The sequence below is a fragment of the Oncorhynchus nerka genome, linkage group LG12, assembly GCF_034236695.1.
Source record: "Oncorhynchus nerka isolate Pitt River linkage group LG12, Oner_Uvic_2.0, whole genome shotgun sequence".
NCBI classification, from domain to species: domain Eukaryota; kingdom Metazoa; phylum Chordata; class Actinopteri; order Salmoniformes; family Salmonidae; genus Oncorhynchus; species Oncorhynchus nerka.
This window is the reverse complement of record NC_088407.1, coordinates 53,884,571-53,912,553: the sequence shown is the minus strand read 5'-3', so window position 1 is coordinate 53,912,553 and position 27,983 is coordinate 53,884,571. Positions and strand designations below refer to the sequence as shown.

Here is a 27,983-nt window from a genome sequence, read left to right as displayed (position 1 = left end):
AACTGTATTGTATTCTTTTCACAGGTGGACAAAGTTATGACAAAACTCAAGTGATTCTCAATACATTTGATGAGAGAAAACACACCCAAAGATGGTCTTTGGAGATCCTGTAATGGAATGTCAATCTGGCCCTTGCCCTTCCACAGCAGCTCAGCTCTGTGATGCAGCTCCACCGTGGGGCCCATACTCTTGCTTCTTGATGAAGTTTCTCCATGGGCCTTAGTGCTCTGTGATGCTGGTCTGCAGTGGGCCTCCAAACATTCTGCAACATTTGTTGAGCTTGAGAACAGAAATTCCAAACTGTCTTTGTGAAATACAACCGTAAACCAGTGATCTACACTCTGAAGACAAAACTACACATGGCTATAGAACTATCTATCGAGCAAGGAGCACAGCATTTTACTTTGAGGACTTGACTGATGCTGTACAAATACCACAATTCATTTGTTCACTTACCTCTCATTGAGCAAACCAAAGAATAACTGTATGGGAATGTGTCTTTCCTGTATTCATATAATTTACAATGACTTAAGCCCTGTGTTAATGTTGATTTTATCCACAAATCTCTTTTCTATGGTACTTTACCAGTCAATTAGTGAGATCTGTTTTCTTACAACAATGTTGTAAATGTATGTCTTTTTTAGCACACTTATTGTTCTATGGTCACATATTCTTAATGTCATAGATGAACACTCCTTAAATTCTCCAAATAATGTTTTGTGTAAATGTTTTTTCAAGACTTTTGAAGTCTGTACCATGCTTAATATTAATCTTTTTCTACAGACATCACTGCACAGTACATTAGCTTCTGCAGGTGTATAGATTTTGTTGAATGACTAAATATCAACTTCAACACTGTGCTACAATATCATACTAACCACGGTCTTACTTGTAAATATGTCAACAAAATGCTGTTACATCTACAACAAAAAATAGTTTCCTTGATTGGTGTTACTATGGCGAAGAATCTCAATGACCCTTTCAATGAAGATCACAAGGTCAAGGACTTGAATACGTTTTACTTATCACATAGCTACAACAGGCAGCCTCTTCTCAAACAGACACACAGTCATAGCCTTAGCACAGACGATCATAAAGGATCATTTCGCTGGTTACTCGGAGGAGTCCTCTCCGCTGCTGATCTTGACCACAGTCTTCCCCCGAGCGTGTCCTTTCTCTACCTTCAGCATGGCCTGGGGCACCTGGGAGAAGGTAAACTCCTCCTCCACCACCGCACGGATCTGCAGGAACAGGAAGTGTGGTCACACGAAGTTTAAAAAAAAATCAAAAACAAACCTGACTTTAGACATGTGTGAAGGGGCAAAGGTCGGGATTTACTCAAAGGCTTGTTATCGACAAGTGCATTGCACTTACCTTCAAAATAAAATGTATACTTGAGCCAAAATCTCTGCAGAACTTAGCATGAATTGATCTCCACAAACATCTTGAGAAATTGCCTTTAAAAGGTGCATTGTTGGTTGTGCAGTGCACAGTTCTGCAACGGGCCTTTGAATGAATCCTGGCCAAATTGATCTTCCAAAAAAGAAAATGACAGAAAGTTGAGTCATATGGTGCATCTGTCGGCACAGTAGCCTACATTGAAAAATGGAGAGAGCCTCTTCCACACAGAATGACCTGATCCTTACCTCTGTGTGGATTGAAGATAACCTATAATTGAAGTGGTGAGGATGTACTGACATCTTTCACAAAACTACGACGTACACCAACACTGTACACAACAGCACCCTGTTCAGCAGAAGATGCTCTCATCATGTAGGTGTATTGTATATTTGAAAATGAGTATTAAAAAAATGAAACAATTACATCATTGACACAGTATACCGCATATTCTGTTGCTAACCTAACATTGTAATGAGTCAACACACACCTTTGCATCTTGTTGTGTTTGTTGTCATGACAAACATACCAACAGCATGGTAGGACAACCAACTGTAGAGGATCTGATGACCAGGCCAAGCTGAAACTAGCCGTATCATCAGAACAGAATGGAACCGTGATGTCATGGTGGATCGCTTCCATAATACCCAGGCAGGCCATGAAGAGACAGGAATCTGTTCCGCTTCCAGGCTGGGGAGTGGGCCCGGGGGCTAACAAAGGGCCCGGATTAAGGGCCTAGCACCAAGATTACACTGGCATTCCATCTTGGCCGGTCAGGACAGCCCCGACATAGCAGGTGATTATCTGGTCTGACCATACCAAACCCAGCCTGCACTGTCTTGACAAAAGAGAAGGGGAGGTGTGTGTAGTGTAGTGTACATGTGTTTGTGTGGCTTCAGACAATTGATGGCTGAAGCGTACCGATTAGTTCCTCCACTTGGCCAAGGGGGTCATAAAAAAACCACTATTGACCAATATAATGTGGCACTCAGATGTAATGGTGCCACTATTGACCAATATAATTTCACCCTTGAATCAATAGGGGCAATATGATATTTGCTAACCATATCAAAGGGATATTTCAGGATTATCTACTTCCCCAGAGTCAGATGAAATCGTGGAAACCATTTTCATGTCTCTGTGTAAAGGCAGAGGTATTTCGTGAGCCAACGCTAACTAGCATTAGCGCAATGACAAAGTCTATGGGTATCTGCTAGCATGCTAGAAATAATTGCATGGCTGTCTTCAGCTTTACAAAAACTCTGTATAGAGTGATGAAGTGGGTGCCCACTGACCCGCTGGCATGGGAGACACACATACACTCACAGTGAAGTGTGTCACCTCCCCCCTTTGGGCAAAGACCCATCCAGGTCTTTTGTACATCTCACTCACCCTTTTATGTGAACACAGGCAGAGATCAAGTCACAACCATCTGCTCCACTATAGGTGCTAGATAAGACTGGCTTAGTTACCTACTGTGAGCGAGCGTTCACCTGTGTCTAATTCTCTGTGGTCACATGAGTAATAGGGTGAGGTTTCTAAGGCAGCCTGTGTTTTAAAAGTACACTTAGACAAAAGCCATATAAACCTAAAGAAATGTCAGACTCACAAATTTACGCAATATTATTAATGGAGTCTCTCAATATTATGGCATGTTGTTGACTATCTATTCCCTTCTGTTACTATACCATTTTAAATGGCACAACCAGAAACCCATGAGGGGAATGTCTATTAAAAGACTTACCCCTCATGGAAGACTATTAAGGCCTAGTGCACTACTTTTGTGAGAATAATTTTTTCTCTCCAAAAAATAACAAATAAAAATTATTTATTTAATATATATATATACACACTGCTCAACACATCCTAGATCTGAATAAATGAAATATTCTTATTACTTTTTTCTTTACATAGTTGAATGTGCAGACAACAAAATCACAGAAAAATTATCAATGGAAATCAAATTTATCAACCCATGGAGGTCTGAATTTGGAGTCACACTCAAAATTAAAGTGGAAAACCACACTGATCCAACAGGCTGATCCAACTTTGATGTAATGTCCTTAAAACACGTCAAAATGAAGCTCAGTAGTGTGTGTGGCCCCCACGTGCCTGTATGACCTCGCTACAACGCCTGGGCATGCTCCTGATGAGGTGGCGGATGGTCTCCTGAGGGATCTCCTCCCAGACCTGGACTAAAGCATCCGCCAACTCCTGGACAGTCTGTGGTGCAACGTGGCGTTGGTGGATGGAGCGAGACATGGTGTCCCAGATGTGCTCAATTGGATTCAGCTCCAATTTGTAAGTCGCTCTGGATAAGAGCGTCTGCTAAATGACTTAAATGTAATGTAAATGTCTGGGGAACGGGCGGGCCAGTCCATAGCATCACTGCCTTCCTCTTGCAGGAACTGCTGACAACACTCCAGCCACATGAGGTCTAGCATTGTCTTGCATTAGGAGGAACCCAGGGCCAACCGTACCAGCATATGGTCTCACAAGGGGTCTGAGGATCTCATCTCGGTACCTAATGACAGTCAGGCTACCTCTGGCGAGCACATTGAGGGCTGTGCGGCCCCCCAAAGAAATGCCACCCCACACCATGACTGACCCACCGCCAAACCGGTCATACTGGAGGATGTTGCAGGCAGCAGAACGTTCTCCACGGCGTCTCCAGACTCTTTCACGTCTGTCACATGTGCTCAGTGTGAACCTGCTTTAATCTGTGAAGAGCACAGGGCGGCAGTGGCGAATTTGCCAATCTTGGTGTTCTCTGGCAAATACCAAATGTCCTGCACGGTGTTGGGCTGTAAGCACAACCCCCACCTGTGGACGTCGGGCCCTCATACCACCCTCATGGAGTCTGTTTCTGACCGTTTGAGCAGGCACATGCACATTTGTGGCCTGCTGGAGGTCATTTTGCAGGGCTCTGGCAGTGCTCCTCCTGCTCCTCCTTGCACAAAGGCGGAGGTAGCGGTCCTGCTGCTGGGTTGTTGCCCTCCTATGGCCTCCTCCACGTCTCCTGATGTACTGGCCTGTCTCCGGGTGGCGCCTCCATGCTCTGGACACTACGCTGACAGACACAGCAAACCTTCTTGCCACAGCTCGCATTGATGTGCCATCCTGGATGAGCTTGCACTACCTGAGCCACTTGTGTGGGTTGTAAGACTCCGTCTCATGCTACCACTAGAGTGAAAGCACCGCCAGCATTCAAAAGTGACCAAAACATCAGCCAGGAAGCATAGGAACTGAGAGGTGGTCTGTGGTCACCACCTGCAGAACCAGTCCTTTATTGGGGGTGTCTTGCTAATTACCTATAATTTCCACCTGTTGTCTATTCCATTTGCACAACAGCATGTGAAATGTATTGTCAATCAGTGTTGCTTCCTAAGTGGACAGTTTGATTTCACAGAAGTGTGATTGACTTGGAGTTACATTGTGTTGTTTAAGTGTTCCCTTTATTTTTTTGAGCAGTATATATATATAAATAAATAAAAAATGTTATTTTTTGGAGAGAAAAAAATAATGCACTAGGCCTTTAATAGTCTTCCACGAGGTGCAAGTATTTTAATAGACATTCCCCTCATGGGTTTCTGGTAAATAATTATTTTAGGGCACCCCTACTTCCCGCCGCTACATGTATGGTTCAGAATATTAGGGAATAAAACAAAGCCATCTAAATATGCATATTTGTCACCCTGACAATGTCCACATTCAGTTCTTCAACCCGTGGTAATGTTGGAAGGTTAGTGAGCATAGAATTATAATAGGCAGAATAGTGTAGAATAACCTTGTGTATTGCCTGCACTAACCATGGGGTTCAAACTGTTATGACTTGGTCTGGGCTCCGCTCCATTAAGATCAAAATTAGCCTACATGTATTTTATTATTATTATTTTTATTAATATATTTTTTATAATGCTCCTCAGCTACAACCACACAGCAGTGACGTGTTAACAGAGGCAGAAAATGAAAGTAAATTAAACAATGGAAATCAATGGAATTATAATGTAGGCTATACCAACTGAAGGAAACAAACAGTCAATTGAGAGTTGAATATGTGGTTATTAGTCCTACTGACGGTCAATACTGACAGTGGCTAATATTTAACATGAAAGAAATGTTAAATATTACAACTACTGTTTATTGACTGATCAGATAAGACTCTTTCATTCAATTGGACCACAATCATCTCCACCCCTAAATAGGGATGGCACTAAAATTAGGTCATGAAAGGACAACAGAGATTGGAAAATACATTTGCAATTCAGCTTCGTTGCAATCTTCTAAACGGAGGGTCATATTCATCAAATCAAAGACCATGAACTGCCTGATGATCTTCATGCTAGTGGCTCTTTTAGTCATTGCTTGTAAGTCAAATCAAATTCATTCTTAAAAAGGCAGTATATGTGCAACAGCTCTTCTAACTCAGCTACGCTTATACAGTTGAACAGCAAAATAAAATATTTAGCTGTTTTTGTCAAATGTAAAAACTATAAACTGTAAAAACAATTTTTTAAATTGATAAAATGTGCTATAATGGTAGGAAATAATGAGATTTATATTTTTCTGGTAATTCCAGGTGGAATACAAGAGTCATCTGCATCTCTACACTTATGTTTCATTAGTGGGGGCGGGTGCAGAAACCTTCGTTTGTGCCTTGCTTCTGGTGGTACTAACATTGGAAAGATGGGATGTACATGGCCGAAAGTGTAAGTTTATTAATGACCCAAACTGACTTGATAAATCAGAAATGCAGCATCCCATTATGAATTTCAAATACATTCCAATTACTGTATCCATAGCAGTAATATCAGACGGGACTCACGTTTGCTATTTTACGTGGATCTTGCTCCTCAAATAAGTATATGGAACATTTTGTATCGTTACTAAAAACTAAAAACCAGAAGATTACTTAGTGGAGGTTGGTCGGGGTGGATGACTGGTGGGTGGGTGGGGTAGGATGACTGGTGGGGGTGACTGGTGGGGGTGGGAGGCGTATACTGCGCCCTAGTAGCAACGTGTTCGATGTGCGTTCAGGACAAGTGTAGTATTTTATCTAACCCTTCCCCTAACCTTGACCCAATTCACCTTTTATTAAATTCTTCTAACCTTTTGTCGTTTTCGTTCTAACGTTTTACGTACATTCTCACCGTAATTCTTCTTTGTTGTTAGACGCAACCAGCAATTTGGTCTCGGAGATATTGCTATTGGTCCTCCCAAGACGTATGATAAGATACACCATCCAATTCGTATGCTATTGTATATTGCATTGACCACTATTCCATACGTAACGTAAATAGCATTGAACGAGCCTTGGTTTGTGCAAGCCGGAACATCTCACAGGGGCACGTTTTATTTGTCACATGCTCAAGTACAGTGAAATGCTTAACTTGCAAGCAACGAACAGTGCCGTATTTAATATTTTTTGAAGTATAACTAATGAGGAAAAGATAAGTACTTAAGTAAAAAATACTTTAAAGTACTACTTATGTAGTTTTTTGGGGTATCTGTACTTTACTATTTATACTTTAGTACATTCCTAGATTTTTTACTCCATACATTTTCCCTGACAACCAAAAGTAGTTTTTACATTTTGAATGCTTAGCAGGACAGGACAATTGTCAAATTCAAGCAATTACCAAGAGAACACGTGGTCATGCCTATTGCCTCTGGCCTGGCAGACTCACTAAACACAAATTAATATTTTGTAAACAATGTAAGTGTGACCCTGGCTAAAAACAAGAAAATGGTGTTGTCTGCTAATATAAGGAATTTTAAATGATTTATACCTGTACTTTTGATACTTAAGTATACTTAAAACCAAATACTTTTAGACTGTTACTTTCACTTTTACTTGAGTAATTTTCTATTAAGGTATCTATACCTTTACTCAAGTACGACAATTGGGTACTTTTTCATCCACTGACAAATACACAAGAAATAAGAGAGGAAGCTCAGGGTAAATTTGGCACGGCATGTGGTTAGAGCGTTGGGCCAGTTACCGATAGGTCAGCTCGGGGATTCAATCCAGCAACAAGGTAAAAATGTTGTTCTACCCCTGAACAAGGCAGTTAAACCCACTGTTCCCCAGTAGGCCGTCATTGTAAATAAGAATTTCTTCTTAACCGACTTGCCTAGTTAAATAAAGGTTAAATAAAAAGGGATTGGTGTATTTGAGGTACAGTACAAGACCAAAAGTATGTGGACACCTGCTCATTGAACATCTCATTCCAAAATCATGACATTAATATGGAGTTTGTCCCCCCTTGGCTGCTATAACAGCCTCTACTCTTCTGGGAAGGCTTTCCACTAGATGTTGGAACAGGGACTTGCTTCCATTCAGCCACAAGAACATTGGTGAGGTCGGTCACTGATGTTGAGTTTTAGGCCTGCCTCGCAGTCGGCATTCCAATTCTTTCCAAAGATGTCAGATGGATTTGAGGTCAGGGATCTGTTCAGGCCAGTCAAGTTCTTCCACACCGTTCTCGACAAACCATTTATTTTTTTTGTATTTTATCCCCCTTTTCGATCTTGTCTCATCGTTGCAAACCCCAACGGGCCCGGGAGGCAAAGGTTGAGTCAGGCGTCCTCCAAAACATGACATGCCAAACCGTGCTTATTAACACTCGCCTGCTGAACCCGGAAGCCAGCGGCACCAATGGGTCAAAGGAAACACCGCTCACCTGACGACCGAGGTCAGCCTGCAGGCGCCAGGCCCGCCACAAGGAGACACTAGAGCGCGATGAGACAAGTAAAGTAATTGTTGTGGCGTTAAGATTTCCCTTCACTGGAACTAAGGGGCCTAGCCCGAACCATGAAAAATAGCCCGAGACCATTATTCCTCCTCCACCAAACTTTACAGTTGGCACTATGCATTTAGGCTGGTAGTGTTCTCCTAGCATCCGCCAAACCCAGATTTGTCCGTCGGACTGCCAGATGGTGAAGCGTGATTCATCACTCCAGAGAATGCGTTTCCACTGCTCCAGAGTCTAACGGCGGCGAGCTTTACACCACTCCAGCCGACACTTGGCATTGAGCATGGTGATCTTAGGCTTGTGTGCGGCTGCTCGGCCATGGAGACCCATTTCATGAAGCTCCCGACAAACAGTTCTAGGTCCTTCCAGGGGCAGCTTGGACGATTTTTACATGATACGCACTTCAGCACTCGGCGGTGCCATTCTGTGAGCTTGTGTGGCCTACCGATTCGCAGCAGAGCCGTTGTTGCTCCTAGACATTTCCACTTCAAAATAACAGCACTTACAGTTGAACGGGACAGCTCTAGCAGGGCAGACATTTGACAAACTCACTTGTTGGAAAGGTGGCATCCTATGACGGTGCCACGTTGAAAGTCACTGAGCTCTTCAGTAAGGCCATTCTACTGCCAATGTTTGTCTATGGCGTTTGCATGACTATGTGCTCGATTTTATACACCTGTCAGCAACGGGTGTGGCTGAAATAGCCAAATCCACTCATTTGAAGGGGTGTCCACATACTTTTGTATATAGTGTAGATATGTAGATATATAGTGTAGGAGAAAGTAACTGGTAGCAGGAGAAATCATAATAATAAGAGTAAACTGTATGGCAGCAGCATAGGTGCTGGGTGTGTGTATCGTGCAAGAGTGTCAGTGTAGGCGTGATAGGCGGATTTACATGTAAACTTGGATGAAAAGTGACTAGTAGCAGGAATACATAAATACTTAAGGTAATATACTAATGGTAATATATACAGTGGCAATAAACAGTATGTGAACCATTTGGAATGACCTGGATTTCTGCATAAATTGGTCATAAAATAGACAAACACTTAAACTAATAACACACAGATTATTATATTTTTCTTGTCTGTATTCAATACATAATTTAAACATTCACAGTGTAGGTTGGGAAAAGTATGTGAACCCCTGGGCTAATGACTTCTGCAAAAGCTAACCTGGAGTCCAATCAATGAGACGAGACTGGAGATGTTGGTTAGAGCTGCCCAGCCCTATACAAAACACTCACAAAATTTGAGTTTGCTATTCATAAGAAGCATTGCCTGATGTGAACCATGCCTCGAACAAAAGAGATCTCAGAAGACCTTAATATTAAGAATTGTTGACTTGCATAAAGCTGGAAAGGGTTAGAAAAGTATCTCTAAAAGCCTTGATGTTCAAAAGTCCACGGTAAGAAATTGTCTATAAATGGAGAAAGTTCAGCACTGTTGCTACTCTCCCTAGGAGTGGCCATCCTGCAAAGATGATTGCAAGAGCACAACGCAGAATGCTCATTGAGGTTAAGAAGAATCCTAGAGTGTCAGCTAAAGACTTACAGAAATCTCTGGAACATGCTAACATCTCTGTTGAGTCTACGATATGTAAAACACTAAACAAGAATGGTGTAAATTGGAGGACATCACGGAAGAAGCCACTGCTGTCCAAAAAAAACATTGCTGCACGTCTGAAGTTCACAAAAGAGCACCTGGATGTTCCACAGGGCTACTGGCAAAATATTACTTGGACAGATTAAACTAAATTTGAGTTGTTTGGAAGGAACACCCAACACTATGTGTGGAGGAAAAAAAGGCACAGCACACCAACGTCAAAACCTCATCCCAACTGTAAAGTATGGTGAAGGGAGCATCATGGTTTGGAACTGCTTTGCTGCCTCTGGGCCTGGACAGCTTGCTATCGTCGACGGAAAACTTAATTCCCAAGTTTATCAAGACATTTTGCAGGAGAATGTAAGGCTATCTGGGGCGGCAGGTAGGCTGGCGGGTAGGAGCATTGGGCCAGTAACCGAAAGGTTGCTGGATCGAATCCCCAAGCTGGCAAGGTAAATAAAATAAAAATTGGTCGTTCTTCCCCTGATCAAGGCATTTAACCCACTGTTCCCCGGGCGCCGAAGACGTGAATGTCGATTAAGGCAGCCCTCCACACCTCTCTGACTCAGAGAGGTTGGGTTAAATGCGGAAGACACCTTTCAGTTGAATGCATTCAGTTGTACAACTGACTAGGTATCCCCCTTCCCCATCTTTCCACCAGTTGAAGCTCAACAGGACAACAACCCAAAACATAGAAGTAAATCAACAACAGAATGACTTCAACAGAAGAAAATACGCCTTCTGGAGTCCTGACCTCAACCCGATTGAGATGCTGTGGATTGGCCTCGAGAGCGGTTCACACCAGACATCCCAAGAATATTGCTGAGCTGAAACAAATTTGTAAAGCGGAACAGTCCAAAATTCCCCCTGACCGTTGCGCAGTTCTGATCCGCAACTACAGAAAACATTTGGTTGAGGTTATTGCTGCCAAAGGAGGTCCAACCAGTTATTAAATCCAAGGGTTCACATACTTTCTACAGCCTGCACTTTGAATGTTTACACTATGTGTTCAATAAAGACATGAAAACGTATAATTGTTTGAGTGTTAGTTTAAGCAGACTCTGTTTGTCTATTGTTGTGACTTAGATGAAGATCAAATGAAATTTCATGACCAATTTATGCAGAAATCCAGGTAATTCCAAAGGGTTCACACAAACTGGAGTAAACAGTAATATAAACAGGAGTAATAGTGACCAGTAGCAGGCTAAATATAGTGAACAAAAATATAAATGAAACATGCAACAACTTTAAAGATTTTACTGAATTACAGTTCAAATGAGTAAATCTGTCAATTAAAATACATTTGTTTGGCCCTAATCTATGGATTTAAAATGACTGGGAATACAGATATGAATCGGTTGGTCAAAGATACCTTTTTAAAAAATGGGCCTGAGGATCTCATTATGGTATTTCTGTGCATTCAAATTTCTATTGATAAAAATACAATTGTGTTGGTTGTCTGTAGCTTATGTGTGCCCATACCATAACCCCGACACCACCATGGGGCACTCTGTTCACAACGTTGACATCAGCAAACCGCTCGCCCACACAACGCCATACAACGCCAGGTCTTGTGAGGCTGGTTGGACGTACTGCCAAATCCTCTAAAAACAACATTGGAGGCGGCTTATGGTAGAGAAATTAACATGAAATTATCTGGCAACAGCTTTGGTGGACATTCCTGCAGTCAGCATGCCAATTGCACACTCCCTCAAAACTTGAGACATCTGTGGCATTGTGTTGTGTGACAAAACTGCACATTTTAGAGTAGCCTTTTATTGTCCCCAGCACAAGCTGCACCTGTGTAATGATCATGCCGTTTAATTAGCTTCTTGATATGCCACACCTGTCAGGTGGATGGATTATCTTGGCAAAGGAGAAATGCTCACTAACAGGGATTTAAACAAATTTGTGCACGCAATTTGAAAGCATTTCTTGGATCTTTCATTTCAGCTCATGAAACATGGGACCAACACTTTACATGTTGCGTTTATATTTTTTGTTCAGTGTCGATAGATACTAATGTTAATGGCAATCAATAATCAATGAACAGCAGCATAGTGGTAGTAATAAATCGAATCAATAAGTTGTTAGAGCGTTGGACTAGTAACCGAAAGGTTGCAAGTTCAAACCCCCGAGCTGACAAGGTACAAATCTGTCGTTCTGCCCCTGAACAGGCAGTTAACCCACTGTTCCTAGGCCGTCATTGAAAATAAGAATTTGTTCTTAACTGACTTGCCTGGTTAAATAAAGGTAAAATTAAATTAAAATAAATTAAATTTAGCAGCAACGTAGGAGAAGCCTATCTTTTAATTCTTTAGTGTGAGGTAGCTTGAAGTACAAGTACAGCCCCTACAGGACACTAGTCTATCATAGGGCCTTTCCCCCAATCTATATCCTTAACGCTGAATGCCAAACAAAGACGGATTGGTTCACATTTTTACTGTCTTTGGTATGACTCAGCCGGGCATCGAACTCCCAACCTTCCAATCTCATGGCGGACACTAAACACAAGGCCACTGAGTTGGCCGTAAAGTAATGTATCATACTAAATAGAGGGGAACAGATTTATGTACCAAATCTTTAGAATTTCCAGAGGCCAGGTTGGTACTATTCAATGTTTTATATACAGCTATAAATGTTGGTGTTGAGTATTTTTCCAAACCAAATCTATTGGATGCTTTCTCTTTCAGATGCTGTAAATGATACTGGCCAGAGTCTTGACAATGGCCACTGAGGATCCCATGGAACATTCACCAAGAGTAGGGACTAGGGGTTGTTAACCCCTATGTCTTGGCCAAATGCCCAACTGGCAACTCCTACTGAATTGACTATTCCTGTTTGACCCTTTTGTCATGATTTGTACTTCCCTTTTGCGGAATAAAATTGCAATGAGAAAACACTATTTGTTCCATTTTCAATTACACAACACTATAGCACAACAACATTTGAAAGGTATTCACACATGCTTTCTTGCGGCACATGAAATAGACCTACAATATGATGCTATGCCTTGACCTGGAGAACTGGTCCCACTTTCATTGTATAGCTGATATAAGTTAAAGCCTAAAAGTGCAGTAAAACTGATGCTACGAGGGCTCCCGAATAGCGCAGCAGTTTAAGTCAATGCATCTAAGTGCTAGAGTCGTCACTACAAACCCTGGCTCGATCCCTGGTTGTATCACAACTGACCGTGATTGGGAGTCCCATAGGGAGGCGCACAATTGGCCCAGCTTCATCTGGGTTTGGCCGGTGTGGGCCGTCATTGTAAATAAGAATTTGTTCTTAACTGACTTGCCTAGTTAAATGAAGGTTAAATTTAAAGAAAATGTTTTAAATACAATAGTATAGAGCCAGGCTATAATATGGCACTGTGCGATAACACAAATAAGTGTTCTGAAGCGGGGCAAGTTTTACAGATGAATTTCCTTCCCTCTTTGAGAGAAAACTGCTACATTCGGAGTTACACATAGCTGCACTCCTCACCAAGTCAATAGCCTTCACCTATCCGTCATTCAGAATGCCTTCGTATGGGAATAGTGATCCCGGTTACAGCAGCATGGCGGCAAGCGCAGGCCCCAGGCTCTTAAATCAGTCTGGGTGGTTCTGAGACCCACTGTTGATGCTGAAGCCCAAACCAGACTATAGCGCCACTATAGTCATCATAGGAGCCCTCGGCCAGTTCTGCCACATCTTCTTTGGTGACAGAGGACACTGTTCTTCCACCCTGCAGCCAGCCTCCTTCATGGACATAGAGAGCGCCAGACCAGGGGGCTCCCGAGTGGCGCAGCAGTCTAAGGCACTGCATCTCAGTGCAAGAGGCATCACTGCAGTCCCTGGTTCGAATCCAGGTGGCATCACATCCACCCCATCCGGGTGGCACACAATTGGCCCAGCGTCGTCCAGTTTTGGCCGGGGTAGGCCGTCATTGTAAATAAGAATTTGTTCTTAACTGACTTGCCTAGCTAAATAAAGGTTAAATAAAAACAATCAGTATGCCCTACCTGAAGTCCCTTGGGGTAGGGGGGTCAGATTATGGAGAGTTGTGGTCTAGGAGTTCAGTTCAGAGGATGATGACAGGAAAGTGATGATGAGAAAGACAGGAGTCTCTACCTGCCCCGAGGGGCTCCCAACATCTCATTGGTGGATTTAGATGCGAGGTCACTGCAGCCACACACAAATCACTTCCTGCCATGGAGACACATGCAAACACTCCAGGGAGACATTCTGCAGAGTCTGATGGTAGGCAGTGGTGAAGCATTGCAGAGGCTGCTCATGTTTCTGGTGATGACACTACTTGGAACACCTGTTGTCAAATACAGCAAAGAACTCAGCCCTTCACAGAGCATGTCTGTAGAGGGCAGGGCTAAGATTGAACAGTACCTTTCCTGCATCCACCATCTCGCTGATGTCATCCAGGGCAAGTCCGTTGGGTGCAAACATCCCCCAGCGATAGTGCACTCCCTTGGATAAATGCTAGGAGCGACAAAGGAGAAAAAGGGAGATGAACAAGGTTTTGTACACTCAAATGAAATAAGACATTGATGGTGGTGTTATCCACCCATACACAGACTGTTGGTGGTGTTGTCCACCCACACACAGACTGTTGATGTTGTTGTCCACCCACACACAGACTGTTGGTGGTGTTGTCCACCCACACACAGACTGTTGGTGGTGTTGTCCACCCACACACAGACTGTTGGTGGTGTTGTCCACCCACACACAGACTGTTGGTGGTGTTGTCCACCCACACACAGACTGTTGGTGGTGTTGTCCACCCACACACAGACTGTTGGTGGTGTTGTCCACCCACACACAGACTGTTGGTGGTGTTGTCCACCCACACACAGACTGTTGGTGTTGTTGTCCACCCACACACAGACTGTTGGTGTTGTTGTCCACCCACACACAGACTGTTGATGTTGTTGTCCACCCACACACAGACTGTTGGTGGTGTTGTCCACCCACACACAGACTGTTGGTGGTGTTGTCCACCCACACACAGACTGTTGGTGGTGTTGTCCACCCACACACAGACTGTTGGTGGTGTTGTCCACCCACACACAGACTGTTGGTGGTGTTGTCCACCCACACACAGACTGTTGGTGTTGTTGTCCACCCACACACAGACTGTTGGTGTTGTTGTCCACCCACACACAGACTGTTGGTGTTGTTGTCCACCCACACACAGACTGTTGGTGTTGTTGTCCACCCACACACAGACTGTTGGTGTTGTTGTCCACCCACACACAGACAGTTGGTGTTGTTGTCCACCCACACACAGACAGTTGGTGTTGTTGTCCACCCATACACAGACTGTTGATGTTGTTGCCACCCATACAGACTGTTGATGTTGTTGTCCACCCATACAGACTGTTGGTGGTGTTGTCCACCCATACACAGACTGTTGGTGGTGTTGTCCACCCATACACAGACTGTTGGTGGTGTTGTCCACCCATACAGACTGTTGGTGGTGTTGTCCACCCATACAGACTGTTGGTGGTGTTGTCCACCCATACAGACTTAAACGCAGATATATATATATATATATATATATATATATATATATAAACTTAAACAAACTACAAACTTCACATACAAAATTATCAGTCCATAATTAGGTTGAGATTATTACCAGTTTATAAATCACTCCTAACTAGTGGCCTGTAAAATAGAAACATGCATATGTAGATGAGCACCTTTGTCTGAATCTCTGGTTACATTTGTCTTCTTTGCATGTGGTATATCCGTGGTTTATAATGCTCTTCATTACAAATGCATTGGTTTTATTATTCTGTCGTCGATCACTCACTATACCATTGTGAGGCAGTGTTGGCACACACAAGGCAAGACACCAACCCACACAGACAACGGCATCCCTGGCTGTGTCAACTGCCTTTTATCCCAGACACCATACACACAAAGCACTTTATTTTTATGAGGTGACATTTTAACCCAAAGAGGACTGTCTAATTGTCAATGTCAGTCAGGCAAACAGGGCGTGGAGCGCCCCTCTTTCATGAAGGCATTCCCTATCCATTATTTTTTCCCAGCATCGAGATGGGATTCCCGGCTCCATTCCAAATGGAAAAAGGAGATGGCTGAGTGCTAGGGTTTGTGGGTGGTGTCTCAGGGGGGGGGGGCAAGGTCCAGGGGAAGGTTGCTCAACATAAAGCATCCAGGGAGATTATAGGGTTTTTAAATGACAACTTCGACTACCAAACCAGTTGTCTGCACTTTACTTCTGATTACACTGTGCGTGCACAAAGAGTTTGCGGAGAAAGAAAGGTTGGAACTGAGAGGTTGGGTTATTTCCTGTCTTAACCCACAGACTACATCCGTCGTTAATTATTTTCCACTTCTGAGTTTTTGCATTCAGTGCTTTATTCTACCGATGCCCAATCTTCTGCCCCATGGCCACATACAAACCTGTGACACACACAGTTAACAGAGTTGCAATGGTTGGATGGAGAAAGAGAGAGCCACTGTGCGTGTGTGTGAGAATAAGATCACTGGATTGCATCCAGCTTTGTTTCCCCAAAGCCTAGGGGCCATATTTTCCCATCGTTGGCCCCAGACCTTAGTGGCCATGCTCCATTAAGCACTTTGTAGGCTATGTCTTGGAAATGAGAGATCATATGTTGTAGAGAGAGGAGAGAGATATTAAGGGATAGAGGGGAGAAAGAGGGGGAGACCAGCGGGTGTTCAAAAAGTGATAGGCAGTATGGGGTGTTGATAAGGTGTGTTGATTTAACTTCCCCCATATCTTCTATATTCTAGCCTAGGTCTGACACGTTCTACTGTCAACACTGTCCCGGGACAAACCCCATAATACAAATCCACCATGCCACTCTACCTATAGTGGGGGAGAATAACGGTGCATGTTTCCATGGGGTTCCCCCAAACCATGTCTTCACCCACCTTGTCTTCAGTTTCTATTTCCCCAGAGTCAATGTTTTTCCATTTCTGTTACTAGATACTATTGCAGTACTGATAAAGTGAGAACCTTATGGCACTGGAAACACAATGTGTTCCAAGTCCTACTTCAGCCTAGAAGTTCTACAGTATTCCAGCAGTGCTGTAGTCAATGAATGCAATCCGCACATCACAGTTCTGGTTCTACCTGATAAGACTCACTTAAACATACAGTTATCTGTAGTTCTTGGTGCTGTGGTGAGTGGGAGTAAGAAGAAAAAACTTGGCACGCACAAAGCCTCAAATGCACTGCACATATTGCGGTCTGTACACCACAAAATGCCAACAGGATGCCAGTGGCACTCTGTTGGGGTGAGATGGCAAGCAAGGGGAGCGAGATGAGGTTTTGCTTTATAAGGGGACACTGCAGATGTCTTGTAAGTGCTTTACTGCACATGTTCAAGGCAGAGGTCTTATACAGTACCAGTCAAAAGATTTGACACACATTTGACACACTCATTCAAGGGTTTTTCTTTATTTGTACTATTTTCTACATTGTAGAATAACAGTGAAGACATAACAACTATGACATAACACATATGGAATCATGTAGTAACCAAAAATGTGATAATAAACTAGTCAAAATATATTTTATATTTGAGATTCTTCAAAGTAGCCACCCTTTGCCTTGATGACAGCTTTGTACACTCTTGGCATTCTCTCCACCAGCTTCATGAGGTAGTCACCTGGAATGCATTTCAATTAACAGGTGTGCCTTGTTAAAAGTTCATTTGTAGAATTTCTTTCCTTCTTAATGTTTTTGAGCCAATCAGTTGTGTTGTGACAAGGTAGGGGTGGTATAGAGAAGATAGCCCTATTTGGTAAAAGACCAAGTCCATATTATGGCAAGAACAGCTCAAATAAAGACAAACGACAGCCCATCATTACTTTATGACATGAAGGTCAGTCAATATGGAAAATTTCAAGAACTTTGAAAGTTTCTTCAAGTGCAGTCGCAAAAACCATTAAGCGCTATGATGAGGATAAGTTCATTCATTTCCAGCCTCAGAAATTGCAGCCCAAATAAATGCTCCACATAGTTCAAGTAACAGACATCTCAATATCAACTGTTCAGAGGAGACTGTGTGAATCAGGCCTTCATTGTCAAATTTCTGCAAAGAAACCACTACTAAAGGACACTAATAATAAGAAGAGACTTGCTTGGGCCAAGAAACACGAGCAATGGACATTACACTGGTGGAAATCTGTCCTTTGGTCTGATGAGCCCAAATGTGGGATTTTTGGTTCCAACCGCCATGTCTTTGTGAGATGCAGAGTAGGTGAATGGATGATCTCCACATGTGTGGTTCCCACCGTGAAGAATGGAGGAGGTGTGATGGTGCTTTGCTGATGACACTGTCAGTGATTTATTTATTAGACAAGGCACACTTGCTACCACAGAACTCTGCAGCGATATGCCATCCCATCTGCTTGCGCTTAGTGGGACTATCATTTGTTTTTCAAAAGGACAATGACCCAAAACACACCTCCAAGCTGTGTAAGGACTATTTGTCCAAGAAGGAGAGTGATGGAGTGCTGCATCATATGACCTGGCCTCCACAATCTGACCTCAACCCGATTGAGATGGTTTGGGATGAGTTGGACCGCAGAGTGAAGGAAAAGCAGCCACCATGTGCTCAGCATATGTGGGAACTCCTTCAAGACTGTTGGAAAAGCATTCCAGGTGAAGCTGGTTGAGAGAATGCCAAGAGTGTGCACAGCTGTCATCAGGGCAAAGGGTGGCTACTTTGAAGAATCTATAATCAAAAATATATTTTGATTTGTTTTGATGTTTTTGGTTACTACATGATTCCATATGTGTTATTTCATATTTGATGTATTCACTGTTATACTACAATGTATAAAATATGAATATAAATCTAATATATATTAAGAAAAACTCTTAAATGAGTAGGTGTGTCCAAACTTTTGACAGGTACTGTATGGTTCTGTGATCACCTGTATAAATAAAGGACACGGAAAATTAAATACAGAAACGCTGCCACAGTTACCTTGAGGGCCTTGGATGCCACGGTGAACCCGGTCTGGAGCATTCCATCAGCGATACCCAGCCGGTCAGTGTTACGGAGGAAGGGCGTTACCAGTGTTACGTACTTGGCGCCGCACCATGGCTTTAGCAGGCCCAGAGCCCAGCTCTCTGTGTCCCCGCCCACATTATCCAGAACCAGATCAAACCTAGGACGGGGGCAGGAGAGTTAGAGAGAGACAGAGAGAGTTCATTTTGTTACACGGAGAGTCATTCTCCCACACACCAATGAGAGTTGACTGTGGCTATGAGAGAGATGTGCCTAAGCGTTGATTACAGCAAACTGACCACTGGGGAACACTCCTCCTCCTATTCAGATAAATGCCACCATGGAGGTTTTAAAGTGTGTCTGCATGTGCTTCTGTGTGTCTGCATGTGCTTCTGTGTGTCTGCATGTGCTTCGGGATGTCTGCATGTGCTTCGGGATGTCTGCATGTGCTTCGGGGTGTCTGCATGTGCTTCGGGGTGTCTGCATGTGCTTCTGTGTGACAAGGGAAAAGGTGTGTGTGTTTGTGGACAAGCTCACTTTTCCAGTGCCCTCAGGGGCATCTCAACAGGCCCAGCTGTGTAGTCCACCACGTGATCCACCCCTAGACCCCTCACCAGCCGCTCGGCATTCTGGGAGCAGGTTACTGTAACATGGGCTCCCCAGGCCTTGAGCATCTGAGACGAGAACACGGGATCTATATCATCATCAACACACTCTTTGCAGGTACCTGGAATGATGTTAATAAAATCAGTAAGACTTGTGTAATAGAAGTGAGCGAGGGTGCAGCCGGTACACATATCATCTCTTATAACAGGCACTGAATCCCTGATGTAAGATACATGTGCAGATTGAGGTCACAGCAAAAGGCTGAAGTGGCACACTAGGACACCCAATCCAAGACGTGTGTATAACATCGCTGACATAATTATAAACAGCTGTCCAAGGAACAGAATTGACAGGATTTTAGATAGTATAATTGTTTGTTTATGATTAAGGATCTTTTTTTTCCATCATTGTTTTGTATTAGGACCATGCAACTATTGTCACTGCGATGTGGTTTGCATACCTAAGATTGTTTAATTTCAGAGTCACATTGAAGGTTAAGTCATGAATCTACAGAATGAGGGCATCATGGTTATCATCAGCAGCATGATCACCTGTATGGAAAATGTTCCGACTCCTCCTGAACCTCCCAGGATCAGAATGCTGTATGAGGACGGAAAACACTGGATTAAAACACAGAGAAGTAAACACAGAGTCATAATGGAGACGTAAGTATGTCCTTCACTAAACCAGGTTTTTGTGTTTGACTTTGATGTACATTTAACGTGTGTACAAAACACACACACTTAACTGAGTGTACAAAACATTAAGAGCCCCTTCCTAATATTGAGTTGATCCCCTTTTGCCTTCAGAAGAGCTTCAATTAGTTGAGGCATGGACTCTACAAGGTGTCGAAAGCGTTCCACAGGGATGCTGGCCCATGCTTCACGCGGTTTTGTCAAGTTGACTATGAAAAACATGGCAATGTTGCAGTTCTTGACACACTCAAACCAGTGCCCTAGGCACCCTTACAAAACCAAGTTCAAAGGCATTTAAATATTTTGTCTTGCCCATTCACCCTCTGAATGGCACACATACACAATCCATGTCTCAAGGCTTAGAAACCATTCTCTAACCTATCTCCTCCCCTTCATCTATACTGATTAAAGTCAATTTAACAACTGACATCAATAATGGATCATAGCTTTCCCCTGGATTCACCTGACCAGTCTGTCATGGAAAGAGCAGGTGTTCCTAATGTTTTGTACACTCAGTGTTTATCAAAGTTATACACAAAAAAATGTGTCCAATTGATCTATATTTTGCATGTGAACCAGGTGCTTCAGAGTCCAGTGCCATGCCAGCCACTGATGAAGCCCATTTCCAAAGAACCAACTTTGCCCACAGTACAATTCCCTCCACATGCTCATTACCCACAGGCCTCAAAGACAGGATTTTTATGAAATAACCAAGTTGAATACTCAACTAGAGCAAATACACAAGAAGTATTTCAGATGAATATGGACAACTGCATAGGTTAGAAGGGGAAAGTGACAACTTGAACTCAAAGTGTGTGCGAGTGTGTGAGAGAGAGTGTGTGCATGTGTGTACTTACCGTTTCTTGGCACAGTTGTCCTTGTTGAGGCCTCCTGTGTTGACTAGGGCAGACCAGGCTGTGGCAGCCACGTAAGGAACAGCCGCCGCCTCTATGTGACTCAGACATTTGGGCTTTTTGGACACCTGGCTCGGACACAAAATGGCGCACTCAGAAGAAGGTCACAAATATCTGTCCATATGTCAAAAGGTTGAGGTAAGGATTAGGGGAAAGAGGAATCTGATCCTAGATCACCTTCCACCTTGAGCCTGACAAAACTCCCACCAAACCTGTCACTATCTGAAACGGATCAGTAATCATCCATTAAAAGTTATGCATTTATGATGCCACGTAAGAGCTGACTAATCTGCTGACTGCAGTCCTAATTTATCCCCCTGTTCCCATAGAAAGGTCAGTGTTTCCCCTAAATGCATTTAGCAGGGGCAGACCGCCACATTATTTATACATACAGTAGCAGTCAAAAGTTTGGACACACCTACAGAACTCGTTCAAGGGTTTTTCTTTATTTTTACTATTTTCTACATTGTAGAATAATAGTGAAGATATCAAAACTATGAAATTAAATATATGGAATCATGTAGTAACCAAAAAAGTGTTAAACAAATGAAAATATATTGATATTTGAGTTTCTTCAAACAGCCACCCTTTGCCTTGATGAAAGCTTTACACACACTTGGCATTCTCTCAACCAACTTCACCCGGAATGCTTTTCCAACAGTCTTGAAGGAGTTCCCACATATGCTGAGCAGTTGGCTGCTTTTCATTAAATTGGGTTGAGGTTGGGTGATTGTAGAGGCCAGGTCATCTGATGGAGCACTCCATCAATCTCCTTCTTGGTCAAATAGCCCTTACACAGTCTGGAGGTGTGTTGGGTCATTGTTGAAAAACAAATGGCTTGTTGTAGTCATTCTGGTTAAGTGTGCCTTGAAATCTAAATAAATCACTGACAGTGTCACCAGAAAAGCACCCCCACACCATCACACCTCCTGCTCCATGCTTCACGGTGAGAACCACACATGCGGAGATCATCCGTTCACCTACTCTGTGTCTCACAAAGACACAGCGTTTGGAACCAAAAATCTCACATTTGGGCTCAACAGACCAAAGGACAGATTTCCACCTGTAATGTCCATTGCTTGTGTTTTTTGGCCCAAGCAAGTCTCTTCTTATTATTGGTGTCCTTTAGTAGTGGTTGCTTGGCAGCAATTTGACCATGGGGCAGCAGGGTAGCCTAGTGGTTAGAGCGTTGGGCTAGTAAACGAAAGGTTGCAAGTTTGAATCCCCGAGCTGACAAGGTACAAATCGGTCGTTCTGCCCCTGAACAGGGCAGTTAACCCACTGTTCCTAGGCCGTCATTGAAAATAAGAATTTGTTCTTAACTGGCTAGTTAAATAAATGTCAAAGGTCAAATAAAATCAAATTCATGCATTCTCCTCTGAACAGTTGATGTTGAGATGTGTCTGTTATTTGAACTCTGTGAAGCATTTATTTGGGCTGCAATTTCTGAGGCTGGAAAGTCTAATGAACGTATCCTCTGCAGTAGAGGTAACTCTGGGTCTTCCATTCTTGTGGCCGTCCTCATGAGGGCTAGTTTCATCATAGCGCTTGATGGTTTTTGCGATTGAAATGTTCCGTATTGACTGACCTTCATGTCTTAAAGTAATGATGGACTGTCATTTCTCTTTGCTTATTTGAGCTGTTCTTGCCATAATATGGACCTCTTATTCTCTATACCACCATTACCTTGTCACAACACAAATGATTGGCTCAAAAACATTAAGGAAAGAAATTACACAAATTAACAAGGCACACCTGTTAATTGAAATGCATTCCAGGTGACTACCTCATGAAGCTGGTGGAGAGAATTCCAAAAGTGTGCAAAGCTGTCATCAAGGCAAAGGGTGGCTACTTTGAAGAATCTTAAATATATTTTGATTTGTTTCACGCTTTTGGTTACTACATGACTCCATAGTTTTGACGTCTTCACTGTTATTCTACAATGTAGAAAATAGTACAAATAAAGAAAAACCCTGAGTAGGTGTGTCCAAACTTTTGACTGGTACTGTATATCATTTTGGGGATGGTAAAACGTTTTCAGTGTAAACTTAAACGACTAAAACCAGATACAAAGCATGTAGAAAAGATAATGGAGCAATATTTTTTTTAAATACGAGAATCGTTGAGAACTAGCAATCACCGAAGTAAAAACTAGACAGTCAGGGGGAATATAAAATGTCATGTTTGACTCACTTAGATAGCATAAGAACACTTAGATAGCATAAGAACACATGGAAAATGTGTTGAACTGCAGGAAATTAGCTTTAAAACTGCACATTTTCTCTCAGCCACATAAATAAATGCATATAATTTCAGGAAACTATTTTTGAAACTATGAAATGCTGTCTCTGCCCCATGGAAAAATGTTTAGAATTGCAGGATAATTAGCTTTATCATTTTGCAATGTAAAGAGGGCCTCTAAAACCACTCCATTGGCCACACCCACGCTAATCAAAGGGTAAACGCTGAAGCCATTAATGACCATGCCTCAATGAGCAGCAGCATGGAGCCAAACTGCCTGCAGCTTTTCTTCTCAAATCTGAGACCAATTGTAGTCTATCCCAAAAGTCCAATCCTAGTATTGCCTATACCAAGGTATCCAAACGCTACTGTGCATTGTCTCTTGAACATGCTAGAGAAAGCAGAGTATCCCTGGTAGTGGTAAAGAAAGTGAGATTTAAAAAAACATATAGTAGTTCAACTGAAATGTTAACTACTCGTGCACATATTTGCATGTACAATGTAGGAATAAGCAAACAGTGGTTTTGGAAAACAAACAAAACTACAACATAAAACATAAACGGGTCAGACACAAAACAGTACCTCATTTGCACTCAACACCACAAACTCAGCCAGGCTGCCTTGTTTCCATGGGGGAATGGCCGCCCACACCTGAGAATAAAAACAACAACAATGGCTTAACCAACCATGCACTAGAATGACCCTGCATGGGTGGCACAGATACAAACATTGTGACATTTTTTATTCTCTGTTTGGATATACACTATATACACAAACGTATGTGGACACCCCTTCAAATGAGTGGTTTCGCCTATTTCAGCCACACCCGTTGCTGACAGTTGTTTAAAATCGAGCACATAGCCAAACAATCTCCAGACAAACATTGGCAGTAGAATGGCCTTACTTAAGAACTCAGTGACTTTCAACATGGCACCATCATAGGATGCCAATTTTCTAACAAGTCAGTTCGTCAAATTTCTGCCCTGCGAGAGCTGCCCCGGTCAACTGTAAGTGTTGTTATTGTGAATTGGAAACATTTAGAAGCAATAACAGCTCAGCCGCGAAGTGGTAGGCCACACAAGCTCACAGAAAGGGACCACCGAGTGCTGAAGTGCTTGGTGCGTAAAAATCATCTGTCCTCGGTTGCGACACACACTACAGATTTCCAAACTGCCTCTGGAAGCAACGTCAGCACAAGAACTGTTCGTCGGGAGCTTAATCAAATGGGTTTCCATGGCTGAGCAGCCACACACAAGCCTAAGATCACCATAAGCAATGCCAAGCCTCGGCTGGAGTGGTGTAATGCTCGCCACCATTGGATTCTGAAGCAGTGTTGAATCACGCTTCACCATCTGGCAGTCCGACGGACTAATCTGGTTTTGGCGGATGCCCAGGAGAACGCTACCTGCCCCAATGCAGAGTGCCAACTGTAAAGTTTGGTGGTGGAGGAGGAATAATGGTCTGGGGCTGTTTTTCATGGTTTGGGCTAGGCCCATTAGTTCCAGTGAAGGGAAATCTTTATGCTACAACATACAATAACATTCTAGATGATTCTGTGCTTCCAACTTTGTGGCAACAGTTTGGGGAAGGCCCTTTCCTGTGTCATCATGACAATGCCCCCGTGCACAAAGCAAGGTCCATACAGAAATGGTTTGTTGAGATCGGTGTGGAAGAACTTGACTGACCTGCACAGAGCCCTGACCTCAACCCCATCGAACACCTTTGAGATGAATTGGAAAGCTGACTGCGAGCCAGGTCTAATCGCCCAACATCAGTGTCCAACCTCACTAAAGCTTGCGGCTGAATGGAAGCAACTCCCCGCAGCGATGTGCCAACATCTAGTGGACAGCCTTCCCAGAAGAGTGGAGACTGTTATAGCAGCAAAGGGAGGACCAACTCCATATCAATGCCTATGATTTTGGAATAAGATGTTCAACGAGCAGGTGTGCACATACTCTTGGTCATGTAGTGTATGTTATGTTTACATCCATTTTATGGGATAGTGTTTCACTGCAAGCCACAGGCCCACCTACTGGGGAACCAGGCCCACCCAATCAGATTTTTTTATTTTATTGTAAAATTATGCTCTACTTGTCATTGAGGGGATTCTATTAATCTGGCCCGGGTGCCCAGGTAGGCATGTTTTGCACCAGGTGACAGATGATTGCCCACGGCGAAGTTGGCTCAAAACCAAAGTGACGTCATTAAGTACGAGGAGTAATGAGTAGCATTCTGTGTTTTCACATGCAAAAGTGATTGCTTTGGATAAAAACGCTTTATCTGCCGTAACAATGAAAACTAGTTTGAAACGAAACACCATGCTACCTTGTTGACAACATGACCGAGCGGTGCAGATTACTGTTCCATTTGAGAAGGGCGCTCCTCCGTCATGGCTTTTGCTCATTCACGTCACGGGCCATAGACCGATACTCAGCATAATCGAATCCGCCCAGTGTTCCAAACAGGACATTATTTGTCTTTTTACCTAAACATGCAAACACCATCAGATAGAATTCATAGCAAGCAGTGCAGTGCACTGGAATAACATTCACTCTCTTGGGATGGGTGGCCGAAAATAACTAACTGTAAGCCACACCCCCATTAAACCACAAATATGACTGTATTGATGCATACAGTATGTCACTGTGATTCTATGGCTATATGCACCATGCCACTGCCTACTTCATTTATTAATTTAGCAAACAAGACAGCTCATAATCCAGTGCTTTTCTCAGTCAACACACTTATAGTTTAGCTTTAATTAGCTTTAAAAACGCATCATTTTCACTCAGCCAAACTTTGTAGAATAGCATGAAATTAGCTATGAAACTGCACATGTTCCTCTCTGCCCCAAGGCAAAATCTGTAGAATTGAAGGAAATTAGCTTTAAAACAGTAACATTTTCTCTCAGCCTCATATAAAAATGTGTAGAATTGCAGGAAGTTAAATATTTTTTGACGCACCCATCAACCAATTAATGGCTACACTACTGCCCCAAGGTGGTGCAATTAAATGTAACATTATACAATGAGGTACTCCCCATCTCAACTGCACTTGGATTAAGTAAACAAAGCACTAACAGAAGAGCCAAAAAAACAGACAGCCCCTCATTGTCATAACATGCCACAATGACATGACTTCATGAGGCACTGTGGAGCCACATAGGCTTATAGTATAAATACACACACACACACACACACACACACACACACACACACACACACACACACAGAGAGAGAGAGAAAGTGTCACCCTATTCTACTCCATCATGGGGCCTGTGTTTGTGTTACCTCATCCCCCTCTTTAAAGTAGGCTGGTGCCACATCCAGACCACACTCCATGATGACTCCGGACATATCTCGGCCCAGAATGAGGGGGAACTCACTGCCCGACTGTTTGATGTTCAGGGGGTCTCTCTTCATGGCCATAGTGGCAGCCCCATACCCACCTGAGAGGGCAGAAACAACACAGAAATGAGGCCGAACCAAGTTAGAAATAACCACATAAACAGTCGACGTGGAGACATGTGGATTCAGGTACGAACAGAGGCCACAACGATGAGAACACAGATTAACTGGGAAGATCATCACTGAATATGCCGAGAGGTAACCATGAAGAACTCCAGGCACCCTACTTCCTCAAAGAGCACATATAGGCCTAGCTGTGGTTTACCAGTCTTTGAGAGGTGGGAGTGGGTAAGGAGTTTGGTGATTCACAATTCAACACCCAAACCACACGTTTCGTCAGTCTACTTTCCCTTTGCGTCAGAAGAGCTTTACTCGTTACCTGGTGTGATCCATTATGCTCACACAGCTCTCTCTCTCACACAGGCCATATTTGAATGGCAAAAAAAACAGATGCTCAGTCAACTCTGAATGAGAGCAGTTTAGACTGAGGGATGTTGAATTTCCTTTTCACTAGTGGTGTGTGCACAAATGTGAAAATGTCTTGCATCTGTCTTCATATAGGTGCAGGAGCTCCACAATACGGTTGAGTTGATATTCTATAAGAGGAACAGGAGCTCAAGCAGTAGAATATTTGAGGTGCCGGTACTCAGCTCCGGTGAGCTCCTGCCCAAGTCAAGCACAGGCTATATGTAAAATATCTGATAGTCTATGTTCTGTGAGAACTGAAGGTTATAGGAAAACCACTGACATGAACAATGAAGAGGTATCCTATCACGGGAACCAAACGAGCTAGAAGACCACACATCTTTATCAGTCACCAACCTCTCATGCTGACGTCAATGGGGTTTAGACCTGCGGCATGGACTTGAACGACGACTTCATTCGGATAGTTGATGATTGGGAAGCCGGCGTTTTTAGTGAACCGTAGGACATCATTGCTGCCGTATCTATCGATAACCCAAGCAGGCATTATTGTCATACGGCTGTTTGAGGTGTTGAACAGTCTCCTCTGATCTCCGTGGACCAATGTTTTCACACATGGTGCTCTACTGTTAAGGAGACACGACCACCAACTGCAAGCAAACTGTCTCAAAGGAAGCATGATTATCTCCAGATATCAATTGTCAATACACTTGCTCTTCAATCGTGTACTCTGCACATTATTTATCAAGCCATGGACGCGACTACAATTAGCTCAATGACTGATATCTAATCTTTCCATTCATTAGACAATACAATGGGAAAAGTTGCAGATACTATAGTTTTTACAGTCTGGAAAGACAGTGTTCACTTAGCTCTGCACTTAATACTGCTTCCTCGTCTACTGCTGGCAGCGTCTGACGGCTTCTA

General features: G+C 43.1%; 2 protein-coding genes across 4 annotated transcripts in view; one reads left to right on the top strand and one right to left on the bottom strand.

Moving 5' to 3' along the window:
- Positions 1-1,832, top strand: part of LOC115138365 (uncharacterized) — a 55,723-nt gene extending 53,891 nt beyond the window's left edge. For both annotated transcript variants that reach the window (XM_029675153.2, XM_029675154.2), the window contains one exon: positions 25-1,832. In XM_029675153.2, the coding sequence (XP_029531013.2) occupies positions 25-113 (89 nt within the window). In that variant the 3' untranslated portion in view covers positions 114-1,832. The remainder of the gene's footprint in view (positions 1-24) is intronic.
- Positions 1,000-27,983, bottom strand: LOC115138367 (reticulon-4-interacting protein 1 homolog, mitochondrial). Of its 2 annotated transcripts, XM_029675156.2 has the most exons (9): positions 27,456-27,983; positions 26,517-26,674; positions 23,809-23,877; positions 20,929-21,053; positions 19,928-19,976; positions 19,308-19,444; positions 18,747-18,930; positions 14,143-14,235; positions 1,000-1,241 (listed from the first exon to the last, which is right to left on the bottom strand). In XM_029675156.2, the coding sequence occupies exons 1-9, from the start codon at positions 27,733-27,735 to the stop codon at positions 1,113-1,115; spliced, it is 1,224 nt and encodes a 407-aa protein (XP_029531016.1). In that variant the 5' UTR covers positions 27,736-27,983; the 3' UTR covers positions 1,000-1,112. The 2 variants fall into 2 exon arrangements, with proteins under 2 accessions (XP_029531016.1, XP_029531017.1); XM_029675157.2 differs by lacking the exon at positions 14,143-14,235.

Bases quoted from the DNA above. Each gene is read 5' to 3' on its own strand.
- LOC115138367 (XM_029675156.2), bottom strand. From the start codon at position 27,735: ATGCTTCCTTTGAGACAGTTTGCTTGCAGTTGGTGGTCGTGTCTCCTT. The intron at 21,054-23,808 runs GTACTGTTTTGT...TGTCCGAGCCAG, and splicing joins TGGTGTTGAGTGCAAATGAG to GTGTCCAAAAAGCCCAAATG. The intron at 1,242-14,142 runs GTACTGTTCAAT...CTGTTCCTGCAG, and splicing joins AGATGGTGGATGCAGGAAAG to ATCCGTGCGGTGGTGGAGGA.